Source organism: Magnusiomyces paraingens (genome assembly GCF_902498895.1).
Source record: "Magnusiomyces paraingens strain CBS 517.90 genome assembly, contig: contig1, whole genome shotgun sequence".
Lineage (NCBI taxonomy): Eukaryota > Fungi > Ascomycota > Dipodascomycetes > Dipodascales > Dipodascaceae > Magnusiomyces > Magnusiomyces paraingens.
Window position 1 is genome coordinate 2,685,951 of NW_022474067.1, and position 26,351 is coordinate 2,712,301.

The 26,351-nt window shown below is 42.1% G+C and overlaps 5 protein-coding genes across 5 annotated transcripts; 1 reads left to right on the forward strand and 4 right to left on the reverse strand.

Annotated features, from left to right (window-relative positions):
• Positions 1-177: 177 nt before the first annotated feature.
• Positions 178-837, reverse strand: SAPINGB_P000785 (uncharacterized protein; the record flags this gene model as incomplete). The annotated part of the gene is made up of 1 exon (XM_031995508.1): positions 178-837. The coding sequence occupies one exon, from the start codon at positions 835-837 to the stop codon at positions 178-180; it is 660 nt and encodes a 219-aa protein (XP_031851399.1).
• Positions 838-946: 109 nt separating this feature from the next.
• Positions 947-4,053, reverse strand: SAPINGB_P000786 (uncharacterized protein; the record flags this gene model as incomplete). The annotated part of the gene is made up of 2 exons (XM_031995509.1): positions 947-1,189; positions 1,423-4,053. The coding sequence occupies 2 exons, from the start codon at positions 4,051-4,053 to the stop codon at positions 947-949; spliced, it is 2,874 nt and encodes a 957-aa protein (XP_031851400.1).
• A 623-nt stretch (positions 4,054-4,676) lies between these two features.
• SAPINGB_P000787 (uncharacterized protein) lies at positions 4,677-5,266 on the reverse strand (the record flags this gene model as incomplete). The annotated part of the gene is made up of 2 exons (XM_031995510.1): positions 4,677-5,183; positions 5,255-5,266. The coding sequence occupies 2 exons, from the start codon at positions 5,264-5,266 to the stop codon at positions 4,677-4,679; spliced, it is 519 nt and encodes a 172-aa protein (XP_031851401.1).
• Positions 5,267-7,655: 2,389 nt separating this feature from the next.
• On the forward strand, positions 7,656-12,719 carry SAPINGB_P000788 (uncharacterized protein; the record flags this gene model as incomplete). The annotated part of the gene is made up of 1 exon (XM_031995511.1): positions 7,656-12,719. One exon carries the CDS (start codon positions 7,656-7,658, stop codon positions 12,717-12,719), a length of 5,064 nt encoding a protein of 1,687 aa, XP_031851402.1.
• Positions 12,720-12,784: 65 nt separating this feature from the next.
• SAPINGB_P000789 (uncharacterized protein) lies at positions 12,785-25,638 on the reverse strand (the record flags this gene model as incomplete). Its single annotated transcript, XM_031995512.1, has 4 exons — positions 12,785-15,265; positions 15,342-23,947; positions 24,007-25,332; positions 25,383-25,638. The coding sequence occupies 4 exons, from the start codon at positions 25,636-25,638 to the stop codon at positions 12,785-12,787; spliced, it is 12,669 nt and encodes a 4,222-aa protein (XP_031851403.1).
• Positions 25,639-26,351: the final 713 nt, after the last annotated feature.

Consider the following 26,351-nt stretch of genomic DNA (forward strand, 5'->3'; position numbering starts at 1 on the left):
TAGAATAGAAAGAATTTAAGAAAGAAAGAAAGTAAAGTAAAGAAAAAAAATGATCTATTAGTAGTTTTACATAAGAAAAAAAAAACCAAAAGAAACAAAAGAAAGTAAAATAATAATAATAAAAATTATAAAAAAACAAAAACAAAAGTATATACTTTTTTTTTTTTTTTTTTTTTCTTAGAAAAAGGACGGGTTCAAGTATGCATCAATGTTTGTAAAGTCAGTTGAATTCATGTCAGTATCAAAATCACCAAACACCGCCGAAGAATTCAAATCTCCTCCCCCAGTTACCCCAGACCCTGTCAATCCAGAACCTCCTCCAACATCGTCGCCAACTCCCATTGATACTCCAGATACTGCTCCGCTACCTAACCCATCCGTGGGACCCACTCCTGCGCCTGCAGAAAGTGTGTCCATGGGGTCCAGCGAATCAATGTTGGTCATGTTAGCCATCATGGCGTCCACGGAGTTTGCACGGCTTTCTACAGGTCCATTGTTTCCAAGTCCCTGAGATCCGCTACCGCTACCGCTACCGCTACCGCTACCGCTACCGCTGCTGTTGGAGTTAATGCCGCCATTGCTGTTGTTCCCCGCATTATTGCCACCTCCGATTCCTGGGTGCGTCTGTGTGGGGCTTGCAGACTTCGCTGACCCAATTCCTGTCGAGGCCGCTGCAAAATCCATCCCACTATTGCCACCGCTGTTTCCACCTCCAAAATCCATCACCGGAGATCCGCGGCCAGGCCCTCCACCCAGGGTACTTGTGTTCACATTGGTCATCATCTGATTTGTTCCCATCTGCTGCTGTTGTTGTTGCAGTTGCAATATGTGCTTCATCTGAGCTTGACGATACGCTTGCTGCGCAGCCTCTTGTTGCAACATTTGCGGGCGTGCACCCTGAATATTATCGCTATTATTACTATCGCTATTATTATTATTGTTATTGTTATTGCTGCTGTTGCTGTTGCTGTTGCTGTTGCTGTTGCTGTTGCTGTTGCTGTTGCTGTTGCTGTTGCTGTTGCTGTTGCTGTTGCTGTTGTTGCTGTTGTTGCTGTTGTTGCTGTTGTTGCTGTTGTTGCTGTTGTTGCTGTTGTTGTTGTTGCTGCTGTTGCTGCTGTTGCTGCTGTTGTTGTTGTTGTTGCTGCTGTTGTTGTTGTTGCTGTTGCTGTTGCTGTTGCTGTCGTTGGTACTATTATTGTTGTTATTAAGTCCAGTCGGGCTACTAGGAGGAATGCTTGAGGTGCCAGACATGTTGGACATGCCATTGGGTGGCTGCGATTGTGGTGTATTGGCACTATTACCACCGCTGCTAAGGTTCATATTCATATTGTTGGGCATGTTCATGGTATTCATGTTATTATTATTAGTATTATTCATGTTATTCATATTGTTCCCCATATTATTGGGGCTCAAATTGTTGACGTTCCCCATGTTATTCATATTATCCATATTGTTATTATTAGTATTATGACTATTATTCGTATTGTTTATGTTCCCGCCCATGTTATTATTACTGTTATTCATATTGCTTGTATTTTGGCTACCGTTAGGAAGTCCATTTTGTCCAATATTAATCCCCACAGCCAAAATAGCCGCTTGTATCTGGCTCAGTGTAAGACCAAGCTGTAATAGTGCAGATATACTGCCCCTTAGGTTTGTGTAATTACCCGTGTTTTTCATCTCATGCATCGTCTGAAGGACTTGCTGGATACTCTGCAGATTTTGAGCACTAGGTCCAGGCCCGTTATTGGGATTAGGATTGGGGTTAGGATTGGGATTGGGGTTAAGATTAGGATTAGGATTGGAATTGGGATTGGAATTGGAATTGGGATTGGAATTGGAATTGGGATTGGGATTGGAATTGGAATTGGGATTAGAATTGGGATTAGAATTGGAATTAGAATTGGAATTGAGATTAGAATTGGAATTGGGACTGGAATTGGAATTGGGGCTGGAATTGGGATTGGGATTGGGATTGGGATTGGGATTGGGATTGGGATTGGGATTGGGATTGGGATTGGGATTGGGATTGGGATTGGGATTGGGATTGGGATTGGGATTGGGATTGGGATTGGGACTGGAATTGGAATTGGGGCTGGAATTGGGATTGGGATTGGGATTGGGATTGGGATTGGGATTGGGATTGGGATTGGGATTGGGATTGGGATTGGGATTGGGATTGGGATTGGGATTAGGACTAGAAATAGGATTGTTGTTGTTATTGTTATTATTAGTATTGTTATTGTTATTATTATTATTATTATTATTATTATTATTATTATCATTATCATTATTGTTGTTATTGTCATTGGAATTTTTGCCAGTCTGTGTACCAGAAGATGGTGCTTGGTTAGGACCTTGCTGGGACATTTGCGGAGGTCTTTGCTGTTGTTGTGGAATAGATTGATGCTGGATAGGATGCTGAATTTGATTAGGTTGTTGTAGGATTTGTGTGGGTTTAGGACCATTGTTGATTTGTTGTTGTTGTTGCTGCTGCTGAGGAATATTAACTGGTGGTTTTTGTTGGAAACTCATATTTGCAGGTGACGATGGACCCATGCCTTGAGGGGATTGCTGTTGCTGCTGCTGCAATTGTTGTTGCTGCTTTTTCTTGAGCTGCTGTTGCATAAGTGCCATAACTTCTGGAAACAACCCTTGAAGAGCTCTATAACTATCAGTGAGCGAGGGAACTTCCATAGGATGCGTCAGGATCTGTGGAAACAAATTCATAGCAGATGCTGGGTTACTTTCAACAGAGGTTGGGTTAGAAAGTGCTGTTGTGAGATGGATCAGAAATGTAATATTGGCCTGAAGTCGGCGCAGACAGTTGAGGAACATGCTCTCGTTGGCCTGACCGGTAGGAGCTGTGTTTTGGATCTGCAGATTTGCTGACTTGGGAGCTGTTTCAAGTAGACTCATAGCCGGATCCGCATAGTTTCCCGTGGCAATCATGGCAAAACGAAACAATTCATTGTTGATTTCTAGTACTAATGCAATGCGTTGTCGGCACAAAAGGTGCTGTTGTTCAGTGAGCCCAAACATGTAGGACTGTTGTTGATTGTGCTGTTTGTTATACTGAGCTATGTTATCATCGCTATTTTTGCGACTTCCCATAGGCGAGTTTATTGCAAACATATCATTAAGACTACCTGAAGAAGAGTTACGTTCTCTACTCATGAAGGGAGACTGGCTTGTAGGTGTGTTTGGTTGTTGCGGTTGTTGCGGTTGTTGTTGTGGTTGTGGTTGTGATTGTGATTGTGATTGTGATTGTGGTTGTGATTGCTGTTGCTGTTGCTGTTGCTGTTGCTGTTGCTGTTGCTGTTGCTGTTGCTGTTGCTGTTGCTGTTGCTGTTGTGGTTGCTGTTGCTGTTGCTGTTGCTGTTGCTGTTGCTGTTGCTGTTGCTGTTGTTGTTGTTGTTGTTGTTGTGGTGGTGGTGGTGGTGGTGGTGGTTGCGACTGTTGCGCAAATCTCATTTTAATGGCGGCACTGTTTTGGTGCATTCTTAGTCTCTGTTGGTATTCGATTTGTTGTGTAGCCACCATATTTGCTTGTGACTGTGCGGCATTGTTTGTTGCATTGGGATTTGAAGGAGAAGACGCCAGGGGGAGGGCTGAGGCCATGCTAGGAGAAAGAGCCGAGCCAACTGGAGAATGGGCAGTAGCAGATCCAGGCCGTGGACCGATCATGGAGGCCTGAGCCATGGGCCCAAAGCCCGCGTTTGGAATGATTGGTGATGGCGTCGCGGCTGTTGAGAGGATACCTCCAGGCATTGAAGATGAAGTAGTAGTAGAAGAAGAGCTCATAGGAGCCATAGATGGGTGTGGGCTGTGCATGGGCATAGAGGGTTGTTGCTGTTGTTGCTGTTGTTGTGGAGGTGGTGGAACAGTGGAAGTTTGGTTCACCAAAGGACCTGCAGATGTGGATGATGTGGATGATGTGGATGATGTGGATGATGTGGAAGATGAGGACGTGTTGGAACCATTGTTTGTGGCAAAAGACGCGCTATTGAAGTTCCCGAGATTGAACTGGTACTGCTGTGAGCCAAAGTTCATCACGGAAGATGGAAAAGGGGTAGGTAGATTTATTACCAAAAGAAGAAAAGATATGTAGGAGGGCGAGGTTTAACAGGTTTTGAAGAAGGCGTTTTATTTGGGCGGAAAATTAAAAAAAAAAAAATAAAAAAAAATAAACGTAAAAAAAAAAAAAAAAGGTGGACGCGTTTAGGGGTGGTGATGGCTAAGGGAAAGGAGGTTTGATCATGGGAAAAAATGTAATAAAAATGTAATAAAAATGTAATAAAAATGTAATAAAAATGTAACAAAAATGTAACAAAAATGTAACAAAAATGTAATGAAAGATGTAACAAGATGTAACAATATGAAATGTCACATGTTTGTAATAATAAAATGTAATAAAATGGAACCTGAAAAAAAACTTGTAATTAATAAAAAAATTGCAACAAAACTTGTAACAAAAAAATATACAAGAAATTTCACACCAATCAAAACATTTTGTGAATCCACCCAACCGCATCTGGTCACTACGCCTATTATTGAATCTTGTATATATACACAAAAAAATAACAAAAAAAAAAAAGAGAAGGGGTGATTCTTGTTTAAGAATAATAATCATTAAAAAAACATCTAGGTGATAATAGAGTGTATGTTTACTTTGTTTACATGGCAGCAGCAGAGCCGAACTTCTCGTCGTAGCCAGGAGTCTCCCATCTACCCTTGGTGACAGCCTCGGTGACCTTGGCGTCAATGTCGGGTCTGGCCTTGCGGAGGTCGTCAAGAGTAAGCTGGTCAAAGGGTCTGGCGGTCTCAATGTTGGAGAGGGTGGCCTCAAGGTCCTGGAGCTCCTTCTCGATGGTAGCAGAGGTCTCCTTGGCGTTGGCAAGAGCCTTAGCCTCAAAAGCCTCAATGGTCTTGAGCTGCTTGGAAACGTCGTAGGTCACAGGGGTGAAAGACTTGTAGGCGTTCTCAATCTTGTCGACAATCTCTTGGTTCTTGAGGGTCTTGCGGTAGAAGGCAAAGTCAACGGAGGTGGGCTGAGTGCCGAGCTCGACAACGGCCTTGACGGCTTCATCGTGACGCTTGCGGAAGCCGGAGAGGGCAGAGACAGTGGAACCGGTCAGACCGAGGGTGGAAACGATCTTGGCCCAGTCAATCTTAACGGTGCGCTATATAAGGGAGTTAGATGAGAAAGAATAAAGTCAATTGTAGTGTATGTGTGTTTAATTTAATAACTTACAGCAACAGACATTGTGAATTGGGTGTGTGTGTGTGTGTATGTGTATGGAGAAGGAGGGAGGTGTGGTAGTAGGGAAGGTTTTTTTTTTTTTTTTTTTTTTTTTGTGGAGGAGACACGAAGAGGTTAGAAAATCCAAGAGGGTAAGGGAGAGAAAAAAAACGATACGCGGGAAAATTTTGGCTGGCAGGCAGGCAGGCAGGCTGGTAGGCACCGACTGGCTGGCCGACTGGTTGGCAGGCAGTTTGGGTAGGCAATGAATTTTATTTGAGTCACGTGAAGGAAGAAGAACGGCCACTGGTTGGTTGGAATTGGCAAGTGACATTGCAGGAAAGGCTAAGAGATGTGTATGACAAAAAGTTGTTACATAAATAAAAATAAAACATAAACTATATTACATAAGACTTAAATCATTTATTTTAAACAATATAGAACTTAAAACATAAGCTTAAAATGATATATATATATTTTACCCTTAACCACGGTAGGGATAGGTTTCCCGCATTGCTATATACATTTTCTTTTCTTTTTTTTTTTTGGGGAGAATATGTCCATCAACCCAACAGAAAATGAATGAATGAATGAATAAATGAATAAATGATCGTTCATGAATGACAAGACCGCTAGTGCCGGTTCAATTTCCAGCTAAGGTTGAATATATCGTATCATTGAAAGTAAAGAGAGTGAGAGAGAAAAGGAAAAAATAAAATAAAATAAATATTGAATAAAAAAGAGAGTTGACTTTGGGTATCACCGTGTATAATACCCACTCCTTAACTGCTGTTGTTACTCTTCGTGGAGAAAAAGCTGCGTTACGATAGTGTCAATTCGGTCCGATCCGCCCGGGTTTCCTTGAAAATTCTCAATTCCTCACACCACTTTGTGTGCAAATTTTTGTTTTATTTTATTTTATTTAGAAAAATTTTTTTTATTATTATTCTTGGTTTGGTTTTAGCTTATAAGCTCTAATTAGAGAATTCCATATATATTGGAAGGCAAAAATAAAAAAAAAAATTGCAAAGTAAAGAAGATGAAATTTATATTCAAGTGTGTAATTTCAATGGAGTGTTTGTATAAATATTATTATATATACAACTATGAAAAAGACTTTAAGATGTTCATCACAGTTACTGGTATCGTAGTATACTTACTTACACCTAATTATAATATACCAACACAAATTCCAACAACAACAACAACAACAACAATAACAGCTGAACCACCTATAATGATCATTCTTCCGAAAGTATATTTTATATTTTATATATTTATAATAATAATAATAATAAAATATTCTATTTCTTTCGTCTCGATAAGGTTTTTTGGCAGCCCGCTTTCTGTGTCAAAGTGTGAAGGAGGAACAAAAAAAATAAAAAAATGAAAAAAATAAAAAGAAAAAGAAGAATGACGATTTTAGAAAAATGAAGGAATCCTCAGTCCGCCATCATTACAACATTGTAAACCACCCGTAAATTTTTTTTATTTATTTTTAATTCACTTGTTTAATATATTGTTCAACAACAGTGACTTGGTTGAAATATATTGAAAGATATTGAAAGATTGAAGTTAAAGAAGAAAAAGAAAAAGAAAAAGAAAAAGAAGATGATGATAATGATAATGATCCAAGAGTCAAGATCAAGACTAAGATCAAGACCAAATTATTTTTTTCAATTTTTTTTTTACTTGAATTAAATATATACTCTCATATCATTATCTGCATCATCAAAAAAAGTATTTTTTTTTATATTCATCGTAGTAGTTCATCGTAGTAGTTCTTCGTTGTAAAGTACAAGTCATGATACAAAGCGCTTTCTTTTTCTATTCTCGGGAATTTCTGTTCCTTTCAATATAAATATAAAAAATATATATAACACAACAAAATATCCATATGATTTTTTGTACTTCTGCGTCATGGCCATATGGACAAGCAGCACTTGATATTCCGACTTTTCTTTAAAAATATTTTGGCACTCCAAAAAAAAATAAAAGTAAAAAAAAAAAATCTCGTTCTTTTTTATTTTAAATTTTTTTTCTCCTTATTTTTTTTTTTAATTTTTTTAATTTTTTTAATTTTTTTCTTTTTTTTCTTTTTTCTTTTTATTATTTTTTTAAATATAATAATTCTCTCCATCATTCATCTAAACCCATTGTATTTATTTATTTATTTATTTTAATTTATAAAGTTTTATTTTTATTTTTATTTTTTTTTCAAAATTCAATAATTTTCTACATATCCATCAAAACGGTCTTAAAGTCCCCCATCATATTCATCATCATCCTAATCATCCTAATCATAACCATCATCAACATTTTTTCACCTAAACTGTTCCACACTTTAAAAAGGCATTCTCAAACCTAACAGTCATAGTTTTCATGCTGCAACAACAAAAGGGACTTTTCTGCAATGAATCCTAACCACCAAAATCACCATTACTCAGAGCTTCATGAAGATCCAAATTTATTACGAGAAGAGGCCCCACCTTCTCCACCATCGCAGTCCACCTGCAGTTCTCAGTCTCAGGAGATGAACTCAAGAGCCCTAGTATCATCAGCATCATCAGCTAATTCTATATTATCCAATCCATCTACTACTTCTTCTTCTTCCTCCATAACTACAATCACACCAATATCTGTTCCATCAGCTTCATCATCGTCAACATCCTCATCCTCATCGTCTTCTTCTTCTGCTTCAAAAGACAAACAAAATAGAATCACAGTTGCTTGTGAACGGTGTCGCAAACGACATAAGCGGTGTCACGGTGGATCACCATGTCTTAACTGTATCCGCTCAAAAGCAAAGTGTGTTTACGTAGAAGGAGAACGTAAAATTGTTGTCACGCTGCGATATATTCAAGGCCTTCAATCAGAAAATTCTCGACTAAAGGCTCTTGAAAATGGCAACATAACGACTTCTTCAAGCAATCCTGATTCTCAGCAACAGCAAATTTCAGCATCATTACATCCATCACATTTATCCCAACCCCAACCCCAACCCCAACCCCAATCTCCATCTCAATCACAATCTCAATCTCAATCTCAATCACAATCACAATCACAGTCTCAATCCCAGTCCCAATCTCAATCATTACAACGGACTTATTCCTCCGAAACTGAAGCTCTCCAAAGTCAGTTAAAATTTGAAAAAGAACAAAAATCTGCACTTAAAATGCAACTCCAACAGCTCCAAAAACAAATATCACAGCTACAAAATCAACAAAATCACCACTCCTATGGACTCTCGGCCTACCCCACTGAAACCCAAGCAGAAGTTTTTCCAACATCTTCTTCATCTATATCGGCTTCTTCATCATCGTTATCACTCCAAAATCTCCAGCAACATATTCCATCCCACCGAGTTGTACACCCCTCCGCCTCGGCTACCACTTCTGCCCTAAATACCACGCCATTTTTGTCACCATCCTTACCACCAGGTAACTGCAACAGCTACCCACATGCAGCAACCTATGGAACAATCGGGGATTCTTCTTCTTCTCCTTCTTCGAGGTTCACTACTACTACTACTACTACTACTACTACTACCACCAATATCACTTCTCCTTCGACCACTACGAAAAACCTTTCCAAGTCTTGCAATGGTGAAGGAATGGCAGTGAGTCCTTTTGATTCCGTACCACTACCACCTACTACATCATCTGCATCCTTATCTACTGCCTCCATATCTGCTTCTTCTTCCTCCTCTTCGTTTTTGTCACCCTCTGGTCCTGGTTCGGCTTCTGCATCTTCTTTGTCGGCACCCTATTCCGCACAACCACCACCACCACATCTGGCTGGCTCCCACTATGGTTATGGATACTGGCATTCAGAAAACCCTAGCCCACTTCCATATCCATTTCAGCATGCGGCTCGCGAAACTTCCCAGGCTTCTGCTGCATATGGCCAAATCAAGCATTCTGCGTCGAACTTTCCACCGCCTGCCCGCTCTCACCGGCCTACCTTCCCTCCACCACCTTCTTCTACTACACATGCTATTGCTACTGCTGCTGCCACAGCAACTTCACCGGCCATCTCATCATCTCTTGTTAGAAATCCTTCTATGGCTGTCCAGGCAACCATCAGCAACACTTCCAACTCAAACAATACCGGTTCATCGATTGGGTCTCCTTCAATCACTGGGTCCCGAGGTGGGGTCCTAGTGGCTCCACCACCACCGTCTTTAAGATATAAGCATCAATCGCCAGGTCTTTTACCCCCACTTCCTGAGTCCCTGGCGTCAAGAACGTCATCCCCAAACAATTATGCCCAACAACAACAACAACAACAACAACAAATGCCTGGTCGGTTCCGTACTTCCCCGGGACCATCAGCATCACTAAATACGGCATCATCCCTTACATCAACACCAAACCCATTCTCATCACATCAAAACCCATCAGACCAGTTGCCGATGGCTTCTCCTGGAGGACAAATCTCCACTGGTGATCAACGCCCTAACGCTTCTAGTCCGTCTGGTTTGGGTTCCGGTTCCAATACCATGGGAGCACAAGTCTCCCCAACAACTAGGACAGCAAATGTAAACCACCTTCGCCAGCAACAACTTCATCACCAGCTCCAAGGACACCAACAAGTCCAAATTCTTTCTACCCTCAATACCCATCATTCTGGCTCGGCTAGAGTTCAACATAAGCACCAATCACCCAACTTTTCACCAGCAACTTCTGCACCTTTCCCTTTTTCGTCTTCCGCTTCTCAGGGATACGATCTTAAAACTGCTGCAAGAGCCTTTTCCGCAGTCACGGATGATCTTTCTAAAATGCTCTCCGGGTCACCCCGATCCACTACCCACAGAAATGTTACCCGCTTAAAGCGCTCAAATTCCGGTTCCCTTATCACAGGAAATAATGAAAATAACCAAAATGACTCCTCCTCTTCATCTTCTGCGTCTTCAGGGTCTTCCAGATTCTCGGGACCACCAGTTTCACCCCTTAGTCCTTCATTTTCGGGTTTTGAAACCTCAATTGCTTTGCCGACACTTAGCCGTGATTTCCTAAACTACACTGTCCAGATTCCGCGGTTTGGCCAGTCTCCTACAGTTGTATGCTTTACTGTCCCACCTTGCAATGAAGCTATTCGGCATCTTGAAACCTTCCAGCACTATTTGGGACGTAGCTATTATATTGTAAACCCTGGAAGATTCCGGGCAGAAATAGAGCTCTTTTATTCACAGCCGGCTCAAATAGTTAGCGCCTCACTTTCTCCGGATTACATTGCATGGCTAGTATGTTTCCTCATTATTATGGCTATTGGGGAGCTTTACGAATTTGAGGGCGATGGCCCGGCTACTGGTTCTAACTCGGTCCCATTTTTCTCTCCAGACTCTCAACTAGTTCAATTTTGTAATCTCCCAGGGTTTAAGCACTTTATTGTGGCAAATTATCTCATCTCTCATCTTATGGAAAACATGCAAATTGAGCCAGATTCTTTGTCCACAGCACAAGCCCTGGCACTCTATTCTTTTTATTTTATTCTTGCGGATTCACCAGGACCTCAATACTCTTCCGGTGGCTTGACAACCCGTTATGCTATCTGTCTAGGTCTTCACAGCGACTCTGCAGGTGTTACACTTACTCCCATTGAACATGAGCATCGACGTCGCCTTTGGTGGTCAATTTACATGGCAGATCGCTATAGCGCTGCAAAATCAGGATTCCCACCTTCCATTGGTGATGACTTTATTTCCACGCTACGTCCATGTCATGTCACTGTCCCTTCCGACGAGCCTGATACCTTTGAAGATGAAGGCTATGTTGCCTCATTTATTTTCATTTCTCAAATTACTTCAACCATGCTTTCCTACCTTTACCATCCGAACCGAAAGCCTGACGTGTTGGCTATTCTCACCAATGTTTTGGTTCATTTACACAACTGGCGTCGCAATCTTCCCAAAAAAATCCAAGTAGATTATGCCAAAAAAAAACTGGACGTAAAACGCCATATTGCAAATCTTCACTGCGAATATTTCCAATGTATTAACCTCACAGTAAGACCAATTCTTCTTTACTTTGTACGTCAGCGTCTTCTTGCTGCCAAAAAGGGCACAAACAATGCCTCAAATACATCCTCCTCACCTTCAGTCAAACGCCGTCGCATAATAGCTCCTCCCCCAGTTGATCTTTCCCATTATTCCCAGGAAATGCTTGCTCTTCTTAGTGCTACTTTCCAAGCATCTATCCAAACTATTCGCTCACTACAGCATCTCTATGCCCACCACGAGCTGCCGCTTTTTTCGTACTTTGACCGAGAATACATCACATCTTCCGTATCAACATTACTCCTCTTCAATGCGGCTTTTGGCGTCAACGCCTTTGCTATGACTCGTGTATCTGCCGGACTTGTGCTTCTTGAAGCCATGGCAGCTGGCGGGAACATTAAGGCTGAGGAACGCAGAGACAACTTGCTTGGCCTTATAACTGCGCTTGAAAGACATGGCGTTGTTTCGTATAAAGAAGAGCCACATTTGGATTCTTATCAGGGGCAATCGGAATCCATGCAAAATAGCCATACCAGCAATAATTCCCAAGCTTCAGACTCTGGAATGTCAGTGTCGTCACCGTCAACAAGCGACCCTCTTAAACTCCAAGACGGAACAAATAGATCCATTCTTAATACTACAAACTATGATAACATTCAAGGATCATCTCAGTCTCAGAACATTAATGAAGGACCAAGCTTCTCAGATACCCACGAACATAGTGTTTTGAATCCCTGTTCAATTGCTCGTATTGTACCCGATGCAACAGCACCTATGGCTTCACATGCTACTAGATCACCAGGCAGTGGAAATTACACGCCCACTGAACATTCAGTTTCTACCAATACTAATACTGCAACAACGACCAATGCTGACGGGAACCCGCTGGACGGAAAGGCCCCGTTCGAGTCCTGTGTCGAAAACAACTTATCACTGCTTGGTTTGACCGGAGCTGAGCGTCGCGATACATGGGGCACGCCAGCCAAATTCTCTTCATCATCTTCATCATCTTCATCATCATCATCTTCTGCCGCAAGCTCTTTAGCACCGTCATCTACAGTTTTCCCAGCATCTCTGGCAAACAGTATCTCGAATTTGCTTGCACCTGCGTCGCCGCAACAATCTCGGCAACCGCTTGCTCAGCAGCGGGCTTCACAGCAGCCACCAGCTGTCGGGTCCACGCAGAATCAAGCGTGGGTTCCACCTGAGCAAACCCCGGGCTTTGCACTACCAAATGCTTTCCCACATCCGCCAAATGCTCCTGGCTTGCCGCAGCAGCAGCAGCAGCAGCAGCAGCAACCGTCAACAACTGGGTCACCCAGAGTGGAGGGTCTGGGTAATATGACAGCTGTGCGCGGGTTACCACAATGGTGGGCTGACATTGATCGCGGATTGTGGAACGATATGGCTACACATTCGTCTTCATGGAACGCCTTGCTGCTTGGTGAAGAAGTTGATGATTTATACAGAAATTTGTAAAAAAAAAATATTCTTGTAATTAAAAAAATATATATGTACAAATAAACATAAATAACAAAGCTTTCTTATCCTACTAAACTTTCTAACACAGTCACACTAGCACACGCAGTTTCTTCACCCTCAATTTCCCTCATCGACTGTTCAACATGCGCTGGCAAGCCCAGCCACTCTGGAGGTTGTTGTCGGTCTGGCAGTCGTTCAACCCAATCATTGAATGCAGGTAGTCCACTGCCTTCTGGTGCAAGAAGCGATCCATCAGTGACAAGAGAGAATCCAAGGTTATACGCGTCAGGGGTGAACACACTGCGCACCAATTTGTCTAACACTTCACAGTCCTCCGTGCGATCAATCTTTCCACCATAAACAGTGTCGGTCAGCAAACCCCTGATAGCTTGCCAGGGCAATCCGGCAGGAGCCACATTTGTCCTGGTACCAGCCACCGCGTCGACCCATACATCAATCACGTAGGCACCACTCTCAAAGTCTGCATCATTGAAATCATATGGCTTAGTCCATCCAAGTGGCACCAGCCGTCCACGTTCTTGTAGCACACCGTGAAGCCATGCCAAAAGAAAGTATAGTCTACCACGCTCAATCGGCGGCCGCAAAAGACGGGTGGCATTGTTGAGCCGCAAGCTGGCCTGCATGCTAGATTTGATACCCCATGGCGGTTCAAACATGACCACACGAGACAGGCGCAGCAATGTTGTAGGAATTCGTGCACTTGTCTGCATTGTCAATAGTAGTCTAAAGTCAGGATGGTGACGTGTAGACAAAACATGTTTTTCCAACTTTTCAAGCCACGATGGTGACAAGTGCACGTTTTGAATCAATACCCAGGTGCCTTTTTGCGATCCAGTCAAAATAGCTTTGTCTGCATTCAAGTTTCCTTCCTTAGATCCAAGTGCCACAATCTCACACTTTTTGCCAAGTCGGTTCAAAACAGTTTCAACCTTGAACGAGGGGTCACTACCTCTAGTAGCACAAAGGGCAAGTGGTGTGGAACTATCACTGTGGCTTAAAATCAAATCCTCCAAATCGCAATTCATATCCAAAGGAAATGGAAACAAAGAACCGCAAAAGTTGTTCACATACTCCAAAAATTCTTTAGGCTGAACAAGCTTGACCAAAAGAAGATTGTATAGCTGGCGCAACGCTTCGCTGCATGTTTCACCCCAAATATTGATAGGCACAGATCCACCTTTGCGGTTCTTGAGAGCATCTGTCAACGATGGCTCATCGACAGAGTTGATGTCAATGTCAGCAAATTCATCCAAAATTCCCTCAATCTTAGAGAACCACCCAGGCTCGTCAATGTTGATACCTTTAAGATCGTGCTTGTTCAACACCCGAGCAAGCTTATTAGGGCCAATGTCAGAACTGTAAGCCTGAGCAAGCAACAGCATAAATGCAGGCTTATCCTTGTTAAGAAGCGACGCAGAGGTAGCATTGAAGGTGTTGGCATAGATAAGATTTATGAGCTCAGAAACACGAGAAGATGACATGTCTGATTTAGCTCCAGTGGTCCAAAGAGAAGAAAAAATCTTTAAAAAGTATTCAAGCGAAAACTGGTAAAATGGGTTGATGAGATGAAGTTTTTCCAAAATTGCAAAGATCTTACCGCAGTGCACAGCCAGCGGACGGTACTGATTCATTACTTCATCAATTGTCGTCATAACGTTATCTGTTTCTTCCACCTTGGCACTGATTTCAGCTGCCTCGACCTTAAGCTTTTCAAGGGTGTCAATAATCTTCTCATTGTCAAGAATGTTGCCCTCGGATTCGTTGAGCGCTTGTAACAACTGCGATTCAAGCTGTCTAAGGTGAACCTTGTATTCACTCTGCAATTGAATCAATTGTAGACGCTTCTCTTCGACATCAGGTCTTTCTGCTCTCAGAACCTGATTCAATGTCTGACTTTCCAAACTGCTTCGTGTAACACTAAAGTTAACAATGGTGGTGCGAGCGCTAATGTGTGGAGGAATGACAATAGATGGATCGCGTGTAAGCAAATACAATTTAAAGTCTTTTGAGAAATCAATATCTTGATTTCCAAGTTCTATCAAAACACGACCACCTGTCTTTTTGTATTCCTTATTGAGAATCTGGGAAAGAATGGGATCAAGGTATTCAGCATCTTGAATGAGAATTGGGTTGCCAAAACGGATGGCGCTTTCCAAGTGCTTCACAAATGCATCATCAAGGAAACTAGTGACAGTGAGCTTTTTGTTACTGTGCTGCTTCTCCAGAAATGAAATAACACGTGCTGTTGGATCAATAATGAGAGGGTAGCGGTCATATCGAGAGATCATGACCGCGTTCTCAACATAAAGATTGTCAGGAGGAAGATCAGCGCTACGCCATTTAAGACGTTGTTCTCCAGTGGCAAGGTAGTTTCCAAGTGTATTGTCTTTATGGAACGGAATGCCAGAATTTTCCAAAAAGTTCCTCCAGATCATGTAAATGCGCTCACGAACAGGTTGATCATAGTAACCGGCATAAGTCATGAAAGCAGCAGAAAGCAAAATCATCACCAGGTAAACTTTCTTTGCGGGACTCAAATTCCTTCATATTTGTGCCCCAACGGCTTTTCTCGGCCGAAAGACTTTGCAAAAGCTTGACACTACGGCTGACCTTGTTTTCGACAGCAACCATTTCACTCTTGATAGTCTGCACCTCTGTGATAAGAACAGCGTAATCATCTTTGAATTTCTCAATGCTTTGTTCGAGCTCGCCAATCATATCAATAATGGCCTTGGCTTGAGCTTTGGTCTGGTTAGCTTCTTCTTCGAGAGTATAAACTTCTTCACGCAAAGGACCAACACGCTCAAGTATTGAAGCATAGTTAACTTGAGCCTCTACCCATTGTAGCAATGGCCCACATGCCTTACTGGCTCTGTTGACTGTTTCAAAATTGAAATTAGGCAGTGACAAAAACTCACTTTCCATTCTGTGTCGCAGAGTGGGTGTCATTTGTGATTCACTATCAAAATTGACAATGTTGGAGATGAAATCATCACGACGTACATAAGCCTGAATCTCCTTCCAAGTTTGTGCATTGTATCCAAGCAATGTACACACAGAGTCAAGAGCAAGTTTAACAGCCTCTGGGGGGTTGACCATGGATCTCAGCTCTGTAAGATGCTGCTTTTTAATATTGCTGACGCTCTTTTGAGCTTCGATAACAGCAGGTTCAGCAACAGCCAAGTCATTCAAGACGATTTCTTGGCGCATAGCAATTTCTTGCTCTTGTACCTTAAGAGCCCTCTGAATTTTAATTGACGCTTCACGCTTGCGCTCGGCCTCATTCTGTTCAGCAACCATACGCTGGAGCGTTTGCTTGGCTTCATCGCTCTTGATTTCCAAGCGCGATTTCTTTTCTGCCAAGTTGGCCTTAAGTTCACGTACCTTCAGAACAGTATCCAAAAGCTTTTCAACACCCACGTTAAAGTGACGCTGTTGATCTTCCAGTTCTTCACTCTTTTCATGGAAAATTCTAACAAGGTGGTTGACAAAATCTAAAAAATCACTGGGAGAAATAGAGAGTTTGAACGATTTGTTAAGGTCCAGAACGCTTTTATGAGTGTATACCATGGCATTAACCAAAGTTGCACGGTAAGAGCTCAAGGGATATATCTTGGGAAGTAATGCAGTCGCATTTTCAGAAACCTTAAATTCCGAACGGTCAATACTTAAGAATTCAGTCAAAGAAGAAGCAACTTGGAATAGAGAAGCGTCAGACCAGTCACCCATCCAATTCAAAACACAACGGTTGAAAAGAGCTGGGGATGCAACGGCATGTGAAGAAAGGTCATCATCAGGGGGGTTAAGAGTAAAAATGACATGCAGGTTTCGGATGATTTCGCTTGTGAACCACTTGTAAAGCTCGTCTTGTGAATCAAGGTTAAGACTTTGACGAAGAGCTCCTTCCTTGCAAGCAGTCATGAGAGTCGTAAAATCGTCACCTTCAAACAGGCCAGGAACTTCACCATTAGCCAAAAGTGTATTCATTCGTTCAAGGAAAGTGGCCTCACGGATATTAGACTCATCAAGAATAAAGCAAATCTTTTCGCCATTAGTACCCGCACGACGCAAAATGTGGCGCAAATCAGTGTCAAAATCCTCTTGTGTGTATTTTCGTGTTGTTTTAAGTTGAACAACACGTAGGCCGGTCATCCAAGCAACAAATCGAGATAATGTTGTTTTGCCGCTACCACTTAGACCGATTAAAATCAGATGACCTTGGGGTTGTCTAAGAACACGGTCAATGCGAAGAATATGATCAAGAAGATCGTCAAATAAAATGAGTGGCTTGTCAAGATCTTCTTCACAGAAAGTTTTCATGCGAGCTTTAACAAAAGCCTTGAGCTCATCACCATCAACAGGCAAGTAATCCTTGGTAAGCCAATTGGAATACAAAATAGGCATTTTAAGAGTAGTGATAAGATCCACATTGACAAAATGCTTGTAAGCAACATTGTGCAAAAGTTCGTGAGTCCATTTTCTTTCGTCATCTTGAACAAGTCTATCATGAAATAAACGAAGAGCTTCATGTGCCCAGATTCTAACAAGGCCCTCTAAAGAAAGATGTTCAAGGGGATGGATGGCTTCGTAGATGCCACGGCACCAACGAGTAAGTTCACGCGGTGAATAAATGTAGTGAGAATGCTTTGAGTTTGAAAACTGTGCCTGTGAACACATGTAAAATTCAATCATTGCGCTCGTAAGAATGTTGGCATAGCCACGTAGTGAGGGAACGGTCTTAAGGATGGCTGAATTAAAAGTCTCATAAATTTGATGCAGTGATGTTTCACCAGGATAATCAACAAGAACCACAGCAGTATGGCGCAGGAAACGCATGTTGAGCTCCTGGCGGCCAACATCAGTAGGCGGGTTACAAGCACCCACAAACTGAATATGAGAGAGTGTAATCCATTGCTTCTTGGTAGGACTCCAAAATCCTTGCTGCTCAATCATCTGACGAAGAAGTGAAATAGCACGCTGAGTTCCGTAACGATCCCGTTCAGGCAAATTAATTTCATCACAGAATACAACAAGCCAACGGCCAATTTGCGAGGGGCAAAGGGTCATGCCATTCATAGTCTTTTTGTACTCACAATGTTGCTCAAGCGATTTGATGAGCAGGTTGGGTGTCGTAGCCTTGGAAAAATTAAGACCCATAACATCGAGGTTTGGCGACTTTCGAAGAGCACCAAATAAAGTCATTGTTTTACCAGAACCTGGAGGACCACAAAGTACAATAGGTCGATGACTATTAAGAAGGCTGTAAATCAAGCTCTCGTGACGAACAGTGTCAAGCGTAGGCACCACCACATCAGTCTGAATGATAGAGTGTGTTTCAAGATCCACCCGGGGAACCTTATCAATCCACTTTTCCCATTGAGCTGAAGGTAAGTTGACATCGTAGTCAATCAACAAAGTTGTGTGATCAAGGCCAAGAGTAGAAAATGGTGCAAGCGACAAAAGGTGCTTTCCAAAAGCTTCACGGTCTCTAATCAAACAATCACCGGCAAGCGCCCAAACAAGAGAAAGCAGAACTGACCTTTTAATGTATGCTTGACGTTGGTCAGCATCAATTGAATACTCCAAATGTTGGTTCATAAAGAGTAAAATTTTGAGACATGCCGAGTCGATGAAAGAAAAGGCCGAGTAAAGTGCACGCACGTTTTTGAACTCCATAACATGATTGAGTTCAGCTGCAAAAGAAAGAAGACTGTCAATATCAAGTTCATTAAAAACAGACCTGATATGAACAATTAATTCAGCCTGAATATCTGCAGTATTAAGTCCAGAAATATCTTCTTCAACATCATCATAGGCATTGTCCTTGAGTTGAAATAAAAATCGAGAAAGCTGCATGCGGCTTGTAACAACGTTTGGTCCAAACCAAATCATACCACAACGACTGACAGTGGCAGGTGTTGCATACTTGAGATTCTCAACCTCAAAAAGAATGCGGACATTGTCTGGAAGAGAGATGCGTTCACCATTGGGAAGGGTAAGAATCTTATTGTCATCCAAAACAGAGTTCAAATTTTCAGCCCATTCAGGGTCAACATCACCATCAAATACAATCCAGTGGCGTTTCTGGTCTTCACCACGCAAGTTTTCGACAATGCGACGCAAAATCGCAGTAAAAAACCCGTCAGTCCACTCACGTGTTGTAGAGTCAAGACTTCCGAAAAGAACTTCTTTGGACATAACTTTGGGATCGATCAAATGGAAGACACTTTCTGTCTTTTCAACAGTTTGCAACGCATCCAAAAGTGTGCGCCATACGCTTGATTTACCACAACCAGCAGCTCCAACAAGCATGATACCATGGTGGATCTTTTGAAACTGGTAAAGTTGAATAACCTTTGCTAGCCACTCGTCTGAGACAACATGGCCATTGGTTTCTGCAAAAGAACGAATGCTAGCTTCGAGCTCGGGAGAATGTGAACCCTTGTAGGTAATATTAGGGAAAAGAGTTTCCTCAATGGCCAACATGATTTGAGTGTCTTCTGCCACAAGCTTGGGAGCAACTGTTTCACGCAAACATTGCAAAATAATGGAAGCTTCCCAGGTATCAGTATCTTTAAAAGACTGGTCCGAGAGTTGTGCACGCTTAAGAGTACCAGAAGTAGCCAGCACATTTTTAAGTGCACGTAAACCAAAATCATAATGGATTTGTGACGAGAGACGGTTTTGAAGTTCAGTGAAGAAGGGAACAACAATCTGTGCAAGCTTTTTGGCATGAATGAATCCTTGGGAATTGAGAATAACTTCGGCAATAATTTCTTTGTCAGGTTTGGCCATGGAAAAACTGCGGAAAAGGCGTTTTAGATTCTCTGGTAGGGTGTTTCTACCAGTATACTCAGGATTCATTGTAATAAAAATGCCTGTATTATCGTCAATAGAAACAGTTCGACCCACTAGCTCAATCACAGATTGTGTGTTGGTGTTGATGGATTCTTTAATACCGAGTTCGATTGCCTCAATCTGTGTGGAGACTGCAGAAAGAATCTGTTCATTTAATCTGTTGAACTCATCAAAGCAGCCCCATGCACCAACCTGGCACACACCTGTAAGAATGCGGCCAATTGCCTGGAAATCAAAAGACTCGTCGCAGCAAAAAACAACAACGTATTTACCGAGGTTGTGACCCAGCGCCTTTACAGACTCTGTCTTTCCTGTGCCTGCAGGACCAAAAGGCGACCCACCAAGTCGCTGGTCAAGTGCTTGGGTCATTGCTAAGAAGCACTTGTCAACGAGTGGTGTGGAAACAAGACGGTCGGGCATACCGAGATATTCAAACCCGTACTTAAATTCGGCCTTGGCCTGAATGACTGTAAGACGAAGAGTAGGGTTTTCGATGTCCTCATCATAATAATAGCGAAGCTGTGATTGCCAAGAAAAGTCATCGACAGAATTAACGCCAGTATCAATTAGCTGAGTAACAACGTCACGCTGGTGAATAATCTCAGTAATAAAACTTTCGCATTTTTTGCGGTCAATGATGGAAAGATCTTTGAGAACAGACTGTGCTAAATGGCTCAGTATTTGTGCATATACTTCACGTAGTGAACGCAAATCATCGGGAGAAGTGACTGCATTTTCTACAGCCTTAGTCCAAAAAACTTGGGATGTGACAATGGAGATCTGAGATGGCACAGATTGCAACCAAGGAACAAGAGCATCTGTATTATTAAATACACTTGTAAATGATTGGGTGGAGTCGCCGAGAATAGTCGAAAGTGAAATGCAAACATTTTGTTCAAGCTCTAGCAACCAGTCGACCACCTTGGGCGTCTTGGCCAAATTAATTGGCGAAATAAGTTGAACTTCTTCACCCTCTTTAGAGCGGACACCAGTAATTTGGAGGCCGTCATGCAAAAGCCCGGCAATACCAGCAAACATTTTGGAAAGATGTTTTTCAACTCTATTAATATCATTGGAGTTGCCAATAATTTCAAGCAAGTCGTCATCGCCAATAAAGTAAAAGCGAGCAAAACGTTGACGCTCCTGCTCATAGTACTCACCAAGCGCCTTTTGAACCTTGGAAAGAAGATCTGCAAGACGTTCAATAGACTGCTGGACACCAGGAATGTTGAGAACATCAAGGACAAGAGGCGATTTGTATACCTTGCGCAAAATAACAAAAAGCTCTGAATTAATGCTCTGGAAGCGTGAAGATTCGACAGGTAGAATGTGCTTGATTTCTGAGTTGTTGTTAAAAACGCCTTCTAGGTAAACCCACTGGCGCTGGACATCAATCCAGACGTCAAAAAGAACGTGAACGCGGTTAAGCTTCTCTTCCCATCCGCGTGCTTCCTCTTCAAAGACCTTAAAGTAGTGTGAGTGGTGCATGGCGCTCAGTGAGTTCAAATGGTCGCTGCACGTTTGGAACAATTCGTCCCATCCCTTGATAAGACGGCATGTGTTTTTGTAGTTGATGAGTTGGAGCTCGTAGTTGGACCACACTTGACGCACCTGGCGCAAAAAGATCTCAAGAGCAAGCTCACCTTGTGCTTCAGCAACAATGTCTTTGATAGCTGCAGAGTTTTCCAACAGGCCAAGCCCCCAAACGTCGCCGAGTGTTAACGAGTTGTAGAAAATAGTTTGATTTTTTGAAAGACGCTTAAAAATCTTTTGCCAATGACGTTCAAGAATAGCATCACCCTTAAGATCCACAAGCAACGGTTGAGCTCTAATGAGATTCTTAAGCACGGTCTGGATATGCTCAAATGCAGCGTACTGACGAATCCGTGTAGGCATACCCTTAGTCATTTCCACAAGATCATCAAGACTTTTGCGGATTTTACGAGGGACAATGCTAGCCCAAGGTGTTTCCTTAAGGTCGTTTATGGAGTTCCAAATACTCTCCAGTGCAGACCATACAGAGTTAAAATCACGAATTTCTTCGAGAATTGGCTCAAGACTGCTAGAAACTTTGAATGTTAAGTCGAGTGCATTCGATGCTTTAGCCAAAAGCTCAGCAGATGCCAAAAGCGAAGATGCCTCAGTTTCAAATCGTTGTAAAAGCTGAAGAGCGTTTGAAGGATTAAGAGATCCTGCAATAGGTTTGTCCTGCTCCCATTGGCGATCAAGATTGTTGATGCGGTCAGTAAGGCGCTTCATCTCGTTTTGAACGCGGGCCCGAATAGCATCAATCTGGGACTCAATAATGGCTGATTTCTTTTCAAGAATTTCACCGAGTGCTGAAAACTCACTTTCAAGTTGTTCAACGTAGAGCCAGTTAGAGGGGAACCGGAACCGGTAACGTGAAAGTACCGTCTGACCATTAAGATAAAGATTAACTTCTTTCTCCCACTTTTGCAACGAGATATTGCATGCTTGGACTTTAGTAACAGTAGCGACAACCTGATCTGTAAAAGTAAAGTCAGTATTCATAAGTTCAAGATCACGACGATTAGTTTCAATCACACCGCAAAGATCCCGCATGGCGGTATTGAGCTGTTGAGAAAACTTGAGCATGGCTTCTTGCTCCCATGAATCGTACTTTGCATTAATTCGAACTTGCACAGTACGGAAATCAATTCGTAAAAGTCCGAAAGTCTTGTACATTTCTGTCGTGTCGAAAGTGGATCTGGCTTTGCGGATCTCATTGAGAATCTGGAGCCATTTTGGCATACTGTCGCCAAGGAAATCAAAGACTTGAGTAGGTTCAAGGTCCCAGAGAGATTGGAACTGATACCAATTGTCAAGATAAACCTCGGCATTGTGAATGTGGTGTTCAATCAAAACAAGTGTCTTGCTGATTTCGTGGCTTAAGTGATTTGGAATATCAGAGAATGTAGCATTTGATTGCTGCTGGGCTTTTAGTTGGAGATCGAATCGGTCTGATTTGATCATTTTAAGGCGTGATGCACAATTTACATTCTCCTGAAAATTGTAGAGCCATGAGCTTCGTGCAGATTCAATGGGAGGATAAAGCGAAATGACGCGGTTTTTTAGAATGAGTTCATGAACACGGATATCATTGGGAACGCCAAGAGTTTTAGCAAGCTCGGGTTGGTCAAAAGATGCATTCCATTGATTGACCACCGTGCGGCAGCGCTCAATTAGAATCTGTTCAATCTCATTGTTAAGGTTGTGTACAAAATCCCGGATGTTAGCATAGCCGTCTAGATTGAGTTTATCCACTTGTTCCTGAATTTGTACAAGACACGACTGGAAAGAATCGTATCCAAAAGGGCATGATTTGAGCTGAGAAAGAGATGACGAAATAGTAGAGTATGTGATTGCAGCTTGGTCAGTTTTAGATTCAAGTATCTTGACACTTGTCTCGAGCTTTTGAACAAACTTTGTATGGCGAGTATCCTTGTCAAACATCGAATCGTGGATAAAAGATTCCCAGGAAATGGCAATTCCCTTTGATAAAAGATTATAGACATCATTCTCATATCCATTGAGTAGGCCACTGGTTTTTGAAGGCAACTTTTCAATGACAGTCTGGGTATTGAAAAATGTTTTCAAAGTGTCTATGAGGCCAACGGCGAAAGGGTATGCGCATTTTGCATCCTTGGAGACGGCATTAAGAGAATGGGGGACCGGGAACTTGAGCCATGTAAGATTGCGAATTTCTTTAAAGAGGGTGATGATCTCTGGATCAAAGTTAACAGAAAGCTCATAAACAGCCGTTCCTGATTTTCGTGATTTGGATACGCGGAAGAGATGGCCGCTAATGCTAAGGTTGGGTTTTTGAGCAATGGAGGCAAGCCAAGCCTCATATATGGGAGTGCTATCAAGCTTTTGGCGAAAGGAAACACTTTCTGCATGAAGTTTCTGACCCTCTGCATAGTGTTGCCATCCTTTACCTAGGACAGCCTCGACGCGCTTCATATAGGTATTAAGCTGGCGCTCAATCTGACGGATCCAAATGATGCTGCCCGAAACTGGTGGGATATCACGAATCTTGGACATTTCATAGGCTTCAGAGTTGTAGTACTGGAGACGGAAGCGATTTTGAAGTGTGGCAATGTCTGCCTTGACGTTTTCAATAAGGCGTGATTGATATTCTTGAATTGCACCACGGATAGAAGCACGAACAAACAAAGCATTAAACTTTGAAAAAACCCGAAACATTTCGTTTGAGGTTTTAGCCGTAGCTAGTCTGTCCCTCAGCATTGCAATGATTGCATTTTCAACACGAGTAGTGCGTTCTTCGTATTCTTTTTCAGCCTTGTTCCATGTGTAGACGCCATCTAAAAGAAGTTAGAAACTATTTTTTTTCTTTTGTGTTTTCAAAACACGCTAAACTTACCCTGGGTAGTATCCAAAGCATTAATATTCTTTAAAATAGAATATGCTTCTTCAATCTCGTCAAGAGGATCAAGGCCTTCAAGGCCCACAAGTTGGGTTTTTCCTGCACCAAGCACACGTGCAAGAGTATTTCTAAGTTCCTGGTGACGCTTACGGAAGGATGTGATATAATCAAGTCTCTCTTTAGTCTTAAGATATTTGGCATTGAGACGGATGGGAATAAATTTTTCAGAACGCTTGCGAATGACTTCACGAGCAACGTTGGCAAACTCCTTGAACTGGTCGTCCCAGACAACAAAAATGTCATTGGCTTGGTTTATAGTGTAAAGGAATGTGGAATAGTCAAGATGCATAAGACGGGTAGTGTTAAGAATAGATTGTAGAGAAGCGTTGAAATCAGCAGAAATACCCTCGACAAGAGCCAAGGCACGCCATGCAGGGTATGGGGTAATTCTGAGTTTTTTGTTTAGATGAGAAAAAATGAGTAAAAGGGCACGTTGCACCCCATTTAGAGAAGTTGCGGAAATGAGATCGTCAAGAGGAAAGTCGCGCATGAGTTGATTGTATTTTGCAACTGTTTCCGAAGCTTCTTTAATACCTGTATCGGAAAGGAAACTGACAGTGGCGTGAAAACGTTTGGCATTGCGGAGAATAGCAAGGGTAAGAGAAACACCGGGGCCTTGAAGCTGATCATCAATATGTTTTAAAGCTGTCTCCATAGAGAGCCAAAAGTTAATTTCTTGGGTGGCTGATCCGGTGTAAGGGTCCCGGTTCATGCGAGTTGTACCCTGGATCGATTTGATCCAACCATTGACGTTAGACTGAAGAGTGTTGAGAAAATCAGTATCTGTAAGATATTGAGCAGGAATCAAATCGATTGATGGTGGAAAATCATCCTCTGGCGAAAGGGAAAGTAATGCATGTTCGATGGTAGGATGAATATTGAGAGTGAGTTCTGGAATCTCTACATTTTGTTGAAGATGAAGCAGGGAAAGTTCAAGTTCAGCAATTTTGCGGCGAGTTGCAGGAACAGCAGCTGTGGCAGTGGTGGCTGCTTTGTCTGTAGAAGAAGCGGAAGAAAGCTGTGCAGAGGCCTCAAAAAATGGACTGATGGCATAACGGATGATAGAATGAAGGGCTTCATAAGGGCTGGTCGCACCCTCAGCAAGTTGCGCTGCTGGTAATGGGAGGAGAAGAGTCTGTAGACGAGAGTGAAAGGCGTGAGAAGAGTCAATTGGAGTAGGATCCTTGATGACTGCAATGCATTGTGTGGAATCTGTAGTGATTGATGGTGTAGTATCGATTCGGTAGGTGTAGTATGTGGTTTCTATATAGGTTAGAGAAAATGCTGCAATTTTTTTATTAAAAAAAACTTACCATCTTCTGGGTCAATATGAGCATCTCTAATGATGAATATGACAGCTGTAGAAGAATCTGCGGCAAATGCTGAGCAGAGTTTTAACACAAGAGGCGTAGAAGCCGGGTCGAGAATAGTTGCAGTTGGATCCTCGAGAAGAGTGGCAATAACGTCATTGATATATCCTGCTAAAGAAAGAGGATTGACGGGATCAGGAACTTTAGGCTCGGAAAAGACTTCAGAGTCGTCCGGGTCTAAAGCTGTGGCAGAAGCCATGATTGATTGTTTGGTGTTGTAAGATGTTTTTTTATGGAAAAAATGGTGATGAGGTTTCAAGAAGTTTAGGAGGTTTGAATATTTTGTTGTTTTGTTGTTGTTACAAAACTAGAAATTTGTTACAATAATAATCAAGATACTATTGGTAAGTATTATTGTGATACCGGGTAATATTTGTTACCTGGTAACATAAAAAATTCTACTGCATATGTGTTACATTTATTCAGATTGGAACCGAAATAGATCTATTTACCTACTCTAGAGTAGGTGCAGTTGGTGGCCTAATTGAGTATCCACGGCACCGTCTATTTTTAGGGACTGTCTTGGCGGTCCTTATGAAGGCTTCAGTGTGACGAACTGCACCGACAGAACAAGAAAGTTAATTCTCGTGGTTGCGTATGTGACGTGAGACGACTAGCCGAAGACCTAATTGAAACAAAGGAATGGAGTGAAAGGAATGAGGGGAGTTGTAGGAAAAAGAATTAAAAAAAGAATTAATTAATTAATTAATTAATTAAAACAAAAGGTCTTTGAGTTATCGAGATTGCCAATTTTCAATCAATTATTCCTTTTAATATAGATTGTAGATATGGTTATTAATTATACTAAGTGCTAACCGGTCATACGTAGACATGCATAGCTACCATAGTAAGGTTTAGTTTATTTTCTTAGAAAATGCAAAAAAGGTGAGTTTAATATTGGACGACAACGAC